The 11,767-nt window shown below is 47.8% G+C and overlaps 1 protein-coding gene across 1 annotated transcript; it reads left to right on the top strand.

Annotated features, from left to right (window-relative positions):
• The first annotated feature begins 5,950 nt into the window (after positions 1 to 5,950).
• Positions 5,951 to 11,527, top strand: DRAXIN (dorsal inhibitory axon guidance protein). Its single transcript, XM_009079101.1, has 6 exons — positions 5,951 to 6,410; positions 8,048 to 8,235; positions 8,616 to 8,727; positions 9,079 to 9,168; positions 9,397 to 9,486; positions 11,415 to 11,527. The coding sequence occupies exons 1-6, from the start codon at positions 5,951 to 5,953 to the stop codon at positions 11,525 to 11,527; spliced, it is 1,053 nt and encodes a 350-aa protein (XP_009077349.1).
• The last annotated feature ends 240 nt before the right edge of the window (positions 11,528 to 11,767 follow it).

Here is an 11,767-nt window from a genome sequence, read left to right as displayed (position 1 = left end):
TCAGCGGTGCGAGTGGGCACCGAGCTCGGACGGCACCGGTGTCTCCGGAGAGTGCTATTGTCACCCGTGCCGGGAGCAGCGGGCCCCCCCCCCGCTGGTCTTGTGCCACCCTGCCACCCTGCGGGGTGTGCGGGGTGTGCTCGCGTCCCGCTCGGGGCACTCCCGCAGCTCTCTCCCGGGATGGTTCTCCCCTTCCCTGCAAGCAAAGTCTCCTCGGGCAGGGGCTGAGCCCCTCGCACACCCCACGGGTTCGTCCCGGCTCCGAGCCGGAGCTGCCGAGGGGTGAAGGAAGCTTTTCCCACCGAGGCATTGTGCTTGCAGCGTGTACCGAGCCCCTGGGTACCCGCGGGTTATTCTCTGCTCTTCCTCTGTTGATAAAAGTGAGATCTCATTTCTGAATTAAATCAATTTGGCATCAGTTAATGGCTTATTACACCTAGTAATTCATCACGTAGGATTTAAGTGACACTTATCCAATTCGCACCTGAAGTCTTCTGTCAACTGGAGGGTTTAATGGAAACGGTTCTGTATTCCCATCTCCTCTCCCTTTGCAGAACGAGGCATTAATCCTAGACGTTTTGGTTCAAAGTGAGAATGTCATGCAAGGAAAAATGCTGAAAGCACAACCTAAGTGTTCTGCCAGTCGGGACACATCCACTTCTCCCCCCAGAGAAGATCAGGGCAAATTTGCCCCCATTCTTCCCTGTCACACTGGCAGGGGCTTTCTGGCCGGGTGAGCAATGACCTTTGCTATTGATTGTGTCCCATTTGTCATTAGGCATTGTGCATGAAACTGGAGAGTCTCCTCTGCTGTGCTGACAGCCAGCGACTATATCTTGGATGCTAATCTCAGGCTCGTTGCTATTTTAATCTCATTATTGGGTAGAGTAGACTCTGTTTGATAGCAGGTCGCCTGTGATGGCTGTGTCAGCCACTCTGTGAAGTCCCAGAGGGAAGCAGAGCAGAGGGTACTGCATATTCATTCATGTGCCCCTCTTCCCCTTCAATGCAGTGGCTTGCTGGGCTGCTCTGTCCCCGGAGGATGATGTGCTGGGAAGCTCTCTGTGCAGGTTGGGGTAGGCTCAGGAGAGAGGGTGGCACAGCTGTGGCTGAAGGTGACAGGCATGTAATGACTGGAGGATGTGCAGTGTCCATCAGAGCTGGGGTGGGTGCTGGAGCTCAGCAGTGACTGAGTGACCAGGACAAAACTTCCAGCTCACTCACAAGCGTGGGCTGCAGGAGAGGGAGTTCCCTGGGCTGTGCTGTGTGAACAAGCCAGTTCTGTCCTGGCAGAGCACAGCTTGTCAGCCAGAGCTGACCAGTGAGGGGAGTCCCAGCGCCAGCCCTGACACTAATGTTGAGTGAGTCACATCTCGAGTGGTCACTGGATGTGAGTTGCCCCAGGGAGATACTTTGCAGAGGCACAAGGGCAGCTACAGCTACTACTTAACCCTCTGCAGCCTGAATCTCTATGTGCTGTTTCTTGTGCTACTGGTGCAATTAGTGTATTAGTGAATGTGGCCCTTTCTGTGGTGGAGTGCAGGGAGTGAGGGAAAGCAACACAAGCAAAGGAAAGCAGATGTCTCAAAGGGAGAGGGAGGGTGGGATTCAGGTAGTCTAAATATCTGCAGAGGGGAAATGTCTTGCATCACAGTCATGAGGGACAAAGAAACTGTGGAGTCAGGTAAATATGAAAGGCAAAGTAAGGAGGAGAGGTGATGATGGGCACAGGAAGCATAAGAAAGGAGGGCAGCTCTGAAGATGGGCTGAAAAGGACTGGAGATCTGTGAGCAGGGAATTTTGCTGTTCTGTCATCCCAATGATGTCTGCAGCAGCAGCAAAAATTCTTTACAAAGCAAGTATGCAAGGATAGAATAAAAGTGTTGTTACTTTTGCCCTGGGGAGGAAAAGAGAAGGGTGAATATAAGATTACCTGCCTGCTTTGGGGAGCCTAGAAAGCTGGGAGAGAGCCTTTAGAAATGGGAAGGTCTCTTGGCAGATTGTTTATGAAGCTTCCCAGCATTTGCCTCCAGAAACAGAAAAACAGATGGAAAGAGACCCAGCAGGGAAGTGAAATCTCATTTATCTGCACAATGCCATCCTCCTGGCTCCAGCCAGCTCTCTGCATGTCAGCTTCCATAGAGCCTACCCTGTCCATTCTGCTCCAGGCCTTCCCAAGCCCATCCATCACCCTATGGCTTCTTATTTACAGGGAGCCTGGCACACCAAGCTGGGTTTATTGTCTGTCATCCCTGCCACACAGGCACATACACACAACACCCGTGTAGATGCACATACACTTTGTCTATTGCTGCAGCTTGGGATTGTCTGGAGTCCAGGAAATCTTTCCACACGTCTGCCAAAGCTTATCAGAGCCAAAAAGAAATCTGGCCCAGCATACATGCTTGGGTCTAGCTTGGTTCATCCCTTGAGCATACAAACTGCATCATTTGCAGTGTGAGGTGACAAAGGATCTTGACAGCCTCTTGGTTCAAGAGTTTTGTTCCTCTTGGCTATGACACAAAGAACATATGTGAGGAGTTAAAGCTATGACTGTCAGGTATCATGTTTGAAGTGAGATTTGTGAGTAAATGGAGACGAGCTGATGTTCCTGCTTTGTTAAATACAACACAGATGCAGCAGGGGCAGTTTCAGAGCCTATTTCAGAGCCAAGGTGACATAATTGTATTTATAGGAGGAAAGCATGCTTGAGTTTCTGTGTACCTACTCACTCCATGGCTGCCTTGCAGGAAAATGAGCTGAGAGAGAGCAACAGCAATTGTATCAGTGAGAGAGAGACTTCCCACAGGGAAAGTCACTAAGATGCAAAAATCCCCTTAATTTCCCTTACAGGATTGTAAGCATCCACTGCTAGCCCAAAACAGAAACAGTGGTGGAGAGACAGCACTGCAAGTCACTCCTCAGCTCTGAGCCTGCACCCTGGGCAGCTCTAAGGCCTTATCTTTGCTGTGCATGTGTTCTTGTTAGGGGGTAGATTTGCTACCTCAGGTGGCTCATAATCCTGGGCAGCTATAAAGGAAGTGCAGGCATGGGATGGAGCAAGGAGGATGTAGGTCTGATGTTGTGAAGAACTACAGGGGCAGCATAACCTGGCAAGTACTCCAGCTATTTCCTTATATATTTTCCTTATATATTTGTGTATGAAATTTAGAAGAGGACAAATTCTGGGCTTGCTGTAACATGTGTGTTTGTTTCTAGCAATTTAGGAAAGGTTTCTCCTTACAAGGTCAGACTTCTTTCTGCCTGGTGTATGTCTCAGGGCAGAATTTCGCCCTTTGCAGAAAAGGTGCAGCAGCAGTGTGAGAACATTGCTGTCACCTACATTAACAAGCCCAGGGCTAGCATGGAGGTAGGAAGAAGTTTCTGAAGTTAAAGATAGATCAGGGCATGAAACCAAGTGGTTAAGAGAAAGCTGAGACTGCTCTGCCTCTAGCACAGCAGTGTCGCATCAGCCCGAGGAACCCAAACTTGTCCATGCACTGGTTTGTTTTAACAAACAGCTCAGATCTCCCCTGACAACAGTGTAATACAGGTATTTATCTGCATTATTAATGCAAGATTCCTAGTGACAGGAACACAGCATGTTAACCTGCCCACTCTGCCAGTGCACAGAAGAGGCAACCCGTGTGCTCTAGCTGCACTTCCATCCCATGCCATGCCAACAAGACAGCTGGGCAGCTCAAATAAATGTCTCCTGCACTTTGAAGCAGGCCTTCTGTTTTAGTGCCCTGCAGCATTTAGCTGCTTCCTAGCTCTTGCTGAAAACCAGAACGTGCAGCTCATGTGTCTGTCAGGTTCACCATCAAAGGGCCCACGTCTGTGAGACTGAGATTGGAGACACCCTCACGGTCTCTTTGCACTTGCTCTCTCCTCTTGGTATTTTGCCTACAGATGAAAAGGTAAGATGCTCTTTCTAGCTCTTTGAGTTGTTCTGAGTGATGCCTTAATCGAGCTGGTTTGCTCTGGTTCTTAAAGAGAAAATCCTAGGATAAAAACAAAGACCCCACGGTCTGGGGAAAAAAACAAATGACCCCATGCAGAGCCTGCGTGTTGCTTGGTTGCTATTTGTGCCATTGGTTTTGAAGCAGGACTTCAAGTGCTTTGTTAATAGATTTAGCTGTCAGTCTGCTTTTCCTTTGTTCCAGGTAGCTGCCAATAAAATACTATTTCCTAGTGTTAAGCTTTCAGCAAATGAGCTACCCAGCACCTCCTAAATCAGCCCTCAAAGTAGCAGTTTGTGGTCCTTCATGGTCAGTACACAGACCTGCTTTTTGGACACTGCATGAAGAGAAGGTCCCTGTGCTGCCTACCCCTTCCCAGGGCAGGGCTGAACTGAAAACTTGCTCCCAGGCTCTGAGCAACAACAGAGAGGGATCTTGGAAAGGCAGAATTGGCTGGTGAATGTGTGAGCAGCTTTTTCCAGTTAACAGGGTGAAGACAACTCCCTCTAAACTCCCTCAATGCTCTGTGAGGCTGGGGATGCTCTGAAGGCAGAGGTTTCACTGGCTCAAAACACTCCACATCTGTCTCAAAGGTTGAAAGAAAATAGGAAAGGAAGAGCCCAGGCTATTCTTAGGGTGTCTGCTGTCAACTCCACAAAAAGGCTCAAAGATTGGTCTCCAAGGATGTTTCCTGCTGCCCTTCAGAGGTAACAATAGCTGGTTAAAGCAGCAAAGCACCTGGAGGAGGGAGTACAAGCCGTTGTAATTGAGCAGCAAAGTGGTTCACCTGGTGAACAGATGGAAATCAGGTGCAGAAAAGCCAGGGAGGAGGTTGAGTGAAGAGCTGTGGCTGTCTCTGTGACAGTATTTCTCAGAGGTGAGCACAGCCTGGTTTTCTGGCAGCCAGTGTCACAGGGAACTGTGGCTTTGGGCAGCATGAAGGCATGCTCAGAGTGAGAGGGCCAGTCTGAGAAAGCTGCCCCAAAGTGAAAGGCTGCACTGGAAATGCTGAAAATACCTTTCCCCTTTTCTGTGGGAAAGGACAGGGAAGAATGACTTAATGATTTATTAAGACAATGCTCTTTGTGCAATGTCCCACACACAGGGACCCTCAAAAATCTGACAGTGAAGCAGAATGGATGAGATGCAGCCACAGTGTTGAGAGACTCAGTCTTGGTGTTCTTTGGACTTAAATTACCCTCCCAGTGACAGCCTTGCCTGCTGGGGTGAGGTGAAGTGACCTGTGCAGGGTCAAGCATGGAAAGTGGAACAAGCTAGAGAAGCCTCAGCCTGCCTTCCTGCCTTGATCTTCAGACCAGCATCCCCTGCCCTGCTGACAGCAGATTTATCTCTCTGCTATGCCACGAGATATCAGCACAAAATTGCCAGTGCTTTTTCTTCCCTTGACCAATTTCAGCCACCCTGAAGCAGTGTGTGAACACGTGTGAATGTCTCTGGCTTGAGCTGCTCAGGACTGTTGCTGGTCCTGCGGGGCCACCATCTGCCCCCAGATCTGTTCATCTTGACATCTTCATTGCAAGGAAACCAGCTGTGAAGAGAGGCCAGTGCCAACCAGGCCCAGGATGCCAACCTGGCAGCAAAGAGCCCTTGGCCGGGCAGCTGATGCCGTGCTGGGCTCAGGAGCTGTGGCCAGCAGGAGCCAGCTCACCCAGCCCCTCAGATGGTGGGCTGTGAATGGGAGGGTAGGGGGGCTAGTGAGGAATCAAAGGGAGATGTCCTACTGATTGATGGCCTCATTTGCACATGAAACTGGGACCTCTCAGCCCTGCAGGCCCTGCACGTGTGTCTCAGCTGCTGTTAGCAGGGCTGGCAGAAAAGGAGGATCACTCACTTTCAGCTCTGGACAACATAGTGGTTTTCATCTAAATGTCTTAAGTCTGAATCTTGAGGGATTTTAGAGTTCCTAAATGTTGGGTGCTTATTTTTGCCTCTGTTTTAATTGCAGGTGAGGCAGAGCACCCAGGACTATGGCAACTCCTTCCACCTTCTCCTCTCCTTTCTTTCTCCTGTGCGTGTTGGTTCTGTCTGACATCAGTCTTGCAGTCTCCCTGAACCCTAGCACAAAGCTCAAAAATGTCCCAGAGAACAACAACCACCTTCAAAATCAAGAGGTGTGGCTACAGCAGCCCAAAAGTGGGCACCACCACAAGCATGGCTTGGCCAAGAAGGAGAGGGTCCATGCCATGCCTTCGAGAGCACGTCTGGCCGGGGAAGAGGCTCTCAGGATGGGCAGTGGAGCTTCAGCTGTGGATGAGCTGGTGGCAGAGGGACAGCCAGCAGCCCTAAAACAGAATAAGGATGCGTTCCTGGGGTTTGAGTTCCCATACCCCGAGAGGGAGAACCAGTCCCCAGGCTCTGAGAGAGTGAAGAAGCAGAATCGAGAGCATCGGCGCCACAGCCGCCGGGACAGGCTGAAACACCACCGAGGTATGTGAGCTCCAAGGGAAGCTGAGGGTGTTGGGGTGTTGGAAATGAGTGTCACTTGTGTGAGGGTGAGAAGATGCAGCTGTGGTTGAGCCACAAGGGTGTGTGTGGAGGGTGTGGGGTGTGTGACTGCTCTGGGGAGAAATCTGCCAAACAAAAGAGGCACAAGAAAAAAGGGCAACTCCAGAACCAGAGGATTTCAGTGCTGGCTGTAGTTTTGTGCAAATGACCTAGTTTGCCTTACAGGGGGAGCTGTGAGAGCCCCTAGGACTTGAGGGGTTCTTTTGGGGTGGCCTGCTTTGTTTTATAATTTCTCTTTTTTAGCAAATGGTTCCACTTATGAACAAACGCATCCGAGCCATACTCCATCTCTCCACTGACTTTGAAACATGACCAGAACTAGCAATAATACAACCCCCTATTTCTCTTGAAGACCAGTTTCTTCTCACCAGAACTTGTATTCTTCAGTGTTTAAGGGGTTCTTTTGGGGTGGCCTGCTTTGTTTTATAATTTCTCTTTTTTAGCAAATGGTTCCACTTATGAACAAACGCATCCGAGCCATACTCCATCTCTCCACTGACTTTGAAACATGACCAGAACTAGCAATAATACAACCCCCTATTTCTCTTGAAGACCAGTTTCTTCTCACCAGAACTTGTATTCTTCAGTGTTTATGCTGAACTACAAAAAAAAAAAAAAAAAAAAAAAAAAAAAAAAAAAAAAAAAAAAAAAAAAAAAAAAAAAAAAAAAAAAAAAAAAAAAAAAAAAAAAAAAAAAAAAAAAAAAAAAAAAAAAAAAAAAAAAAAAAAAAAATCTAAGTTTTGCCTATGTGAAATGGCACTAATAGCTTTAAAATGATGCTTGTTTTTGACTGGCATTGCTTCCCTTTGCAGGTCAAGTTATGGGTGTGTGTCTCTGCTCAGTGTGGTAAATCTTGAGCTCTGTAAGAGCCAGGCAGTTTGTGTCAGGATACACTATTTGACAAGCTGAGAGTCACATCCCTGAGCTCCAGTTATCACTCCTCCCTGCCTCAGTGAGAAGAGCTCCATTGTTTTTTCAGGGGACTCACTAAACCACTCATGTTAAGCAATACAGAAGAGCATGCAACCAAGATGGGTTGAAGCAATATTTGCAGATGACTTGGGTTAACTTAAGGTCTATACTTAAATTAATACATAGGGAAAACAGGGATCAGGCTGAGAATATAAGTCTTATTGCAAGTTAGGTAGGTCCTGACTTAAGCTAAGTTGAAATAACTCACTACTAAAATCAAATGTGTTCACAGATATTTGCAGCAGCTTAATCCATTGGTTTGAAAATGTTTAAACAGGTACATTTCATACTCTTGAGACCAGAATAAGAAATCCTTTGCTGCTGAAGCAAGAGATAGACATATCTTCAAGAAGGTTTGATTATATATATGCCTTAAGTGTATAAAAATCAAGCTGTATATACCCTGGCCCTGATTTATCACTTTAACAGCTCATTACTCTGCTTCACACTGGCCTAAACAGCAGCTCAGGGTGGTGGAATTCTGGGCAGTGGCTGGATGAAATCTGAGTTCCTTTGACTCAAATCTATGGCACACAGAGAAATAGGGATGAGAAAGCTAATGCTGCTGTACCTGTTGCCTTCTGCAGGGAAGACTCCTGATGCTGGGCCAAGCTCCCTGTACAAGAAACCTGAAAGCTTTGAAGAACAGTTTCAGAACCTCCAGGCAGAGGAAGCCACAAGTCTGACCCCCACCACGCTCATCATCACTGCACTGGACCTAGCTGTTTCCACAGAGGAGCCTCCTGTTCTTCCAGCCACCTCGCCACGGTCACAGGTAGGGAGAGAGCTGGGAACTGCACTCTACCTCTGAGCCCTCCCTCTCCCTCAGCTATCCATCTTCACTGAGCTTCATGGACCAGAGAGGCAGCAGGAGCCCTTAGCTGGACAGCCAGCATGTCCTAATGTTCCTTGCTCACCTTTTGTCCTCACATAAAAGCACTGGAAACTTCCCTCTCGGCTTCAGCTGCAACAAGGGAAAGCTCTTCCCTTTGGAAAATGAGATGCTAAGAATCCCCAGTGGATAGGACAATGGTGGAGTTGGAGGAGAGGGGGAATCATAAAGCCTTTTAAATACCTAAAAGTACCATAAAAATTTGTGAAGGCTTCTCTACAGAAGTGTAACCCATTGTCTGTCTGGTTTCTCCTGGTTTGCAGGCTCGCCTCAGGCAAGATGGGGATGTGATGCCCACCCTAGATATGGCACTCTTTGACTGGACAGATTATGAGGATCTCAAACCAGAAATGTGGCCGTCTGCTAAAAAGAAAGGTGCTAAACCTCTTTGTCCTCTTTCCCAAAAGTCATCCTGTAAGGCTTGTCCACAGTGTTCACAGATCTGCTGAAGGACATGAGATCACAGCAGTGGGGAAAGAGAGAAGCAGCATAATGCTGATTGTGTTTTGTGCTCACTTTCAGAATGTTTCTCATTTCGGATGCATAGATTGAGGGCAGAGGAAAAAGGATAGATGGAAGGTTGAGAAATAGGAAGGACATTTGACTATGAAAGTTTAGAGTTCAAATTTTTGAAGTTTGAGGCTGATTTTACCCTGGAACAATATAGTCTTCAAAATGAAGACATGAGTATGAAACTTCCTATCAACATCTGTTTTATTTCCACAGAAAAACGTCGCAGTAAGAGCCCCAGTGGTGGAAATGAGACTGTGACAGCTGAAGAAGAGCCATGTGATCACCACCTTGACTGCCTCCCAGGTCAGGATCAGCTTGGTGGAGTCATTTCACCAAACATGAGATTGTTTGCAACCCAGCCCAGGTTCTAACACATATCCCCTGATTTCTACTAGTGATGGGAAGGGCAGAACCTCTCTAAGTGTGTTGTGGGAGCAGATATGTCTGTCTGGTGGAGCTGTGATGGGAGTCAGAGGCCCTGCAGGGGAAGGGGATGTGTGAGCTGTGCTGACCCTTGTTCCTGTGTTGCAGGTTCCTGCTGTGACTTGCGTGAACACCTCTGCAAACCACACAATCGAGGCCTTAACAACAAGTGCTATGATGACTGTATGTGCACTGAGGGTGAGTCCAGCTCTTTGCTCTCCCCCTTTGCAGTTGGCAGCATTAATGTGGAATAGTGGGTTGTATGTGAAAACAGGAGCCAAGCTCAGCTGCTCTTAGCCTTTCCTTGCCACTGACTCACTGTGTGACCGTTGAGTCATCTAGGGTATGTTGCTTTCCCTCTTGAAAATAAAAATCCTGATATCTACAAACCTAACAGAAGAAGCCACAATTTATTAACCCTTCAGTGGTGCTTTCAAGTATCACAGGCTACAAAAAAACTGCTGCTTACTTTGCATGACCTTGTGCCTAACATGGCTGTCCCGAGTTAACAGAACTTGTAGCAATCTGGCAGGACGCAGACTTTTGTTTCTTAAAGTTATTCTGAAGAACCCACAGCAGCCCTCACTAGACAGGTACATTATGAAGATGTTGAATGGCACTTTTCTGTCTGAACATGTTCAGGATGAGCTCCAGGCACTGGGTCTTGTCTGACAGAACAAAACTCTGGTTGCCAAGTTTTGTGGCCTATGTTAGTTACACAGTGATTTGACCAGGTCATTTAGATTTTTTTTACCCAGCTAAACAGACAACTTTCCTGGAGTTGCAATGTTAAATGATAGTTTTCACCTTGGCTGTGTTGTGTAACACCTGAAGGTCCTCATCAAACACAACCTTCTGGTAGATTAGCCTGGAAAACTGTTTGTACAAGCCTAATGAGGGCAGCCCCAGGCCCTGCTTTATCCTTAAGCTAGTTATAAGTTGATGCCAAATGTGCATCTTCTGTAGCATTAAAAAGATCCCCAGAGAGGGAAGATCCAGATAAGATAGACAAGAGGCTCAGATAAGAGCAGAGCTCTGATCTTGTGTGCTCTCCTTCTGGGAGGCCACACTGCCCTGGGGGAATTGGTAATGAGGGGCACAAACCCAACTTTAAGGTAGCTGGTCTCAGCATAGCCCAGGGACATGCACTCCAAAAGGTTGCTCAGTGACCTGTGACATTGTCTGGGTCTCCAGTGTACAACCAAGGACAGTTTGGGGCTGTCTCATTATAAAAGCTATAAATCCTCAGCCTCCCCTGCTCTGGAGCTGCTGGCACTGTTGCTATCTGCTGCCTGTTCTGGAAAAGAGCTGCAATTTCTAGGATGATTAAATCAGCTCCTGCCAACCCCAAGAACCAGATCCTGCCCTACTGAACATCAGGGATTCATGAGAATTATTCCCCCACTGGCTGTGCCCTGTCTAGCCCAACTAGCTATGCATTCTGGTGTAACAAAGTCACACAATAGACAAAAAAAAAAATCTATTGGTGCCAGAAACCAATGAGTTACCCTGACCAGAGTCTCCCATTGCCTTCCACTGCCATGAGAGAATAAGTACTGGTGGGTTTTACAAACAAAATGCCTTTTTTTCCCCTTAGTATTCATCAGACAGCTTCATTCAGGCCCTGCACTTTGAGCATCCAAACCAGAGAAATTGAAGGAGATGAGCAGTGAGTTTAGCATCAGACCTCCCAGTAATAACACTTCAAAGTCTCTTCCCTCCTCTCTTGAAGCTTCAAGGAAATAAATAGCAAGGGGAGGTCCCTAGCCATTGCTGCTGCACATTAAGTCTATAGTAATTTCCCAATGGAGAGATCACTTAGACAGTAATGGGAAGTAATAGGGGGGAAACCAAGCAGGGCTTCCATAAACTCACTGGAAACAATTGGAATAATTCATTGGTATTTCAAGAAGCCAGTGAAACCTGCCTGAACCAATGAATCCCAACCAGAACAGTGAGCCAAACAGAATTCCAGAGGGCCAGAAGGCAACATGCCCTGCCCATGTGAGGCATCTCTCTGCCACCTCATTTGCCACAGCCCTGGGACTGAGGCAGGAGCTAGTTGTGTGATGTTGCTGCTGCAGTGAGCCCTGGTCCCTCCTCACTTCTGCACGTCTTTCCCTTAGGGCTGCGCTGCTATGCCAAATTCCATCGGAACCGAAGAGTGACCCGGAGGAAAGGGCGTTGTGTGGAGCCTGAGTCGGTCAACGGGGAGCAGGGATCCTTCATCAATGTCTAGGAGGGTGGCACTCCTGCCTGGATGGTCAGGAGCTGGGCTCAAGCTGTTTATACCTAGCAATGGGAATTAGAGGAGAAAGTGGGGCAAATGAATGAAGCTGCAGGCTCTGAGCACGCCAGATCCCAGCTAGTTATAGAGTGGCCTCAACCTTTTCCATAGCAGGGCTGCATTCCCCCTTCCTTCACTCAGCACATTCCTGCCACTGAATTGGGTCCCCCGCTCCCAGGTAGTGAGGAATTA

This window comes from Acanthisitta chloris, unplaced genomic scaffold, assembly GCF_000695815.1.
Source record: "Acanthisitta chloris isolate BGI_N310 unplaced genomic scaffold, ASM69581v1 scaffold34367, whole genome shotgun sequence".
NCBI classification, from domain to species: domain Eukaryota; kingdom Metazoa; phylum Chordata; class Aves; order Passeriformes; family Acanthisittidae; genus Acanthisitta; species Acanthisitta chloris.
Note: the sequence above shows the minus strand (reverse complement) of the source record. Positions and strands in the feature narration are given on the sequence as shown.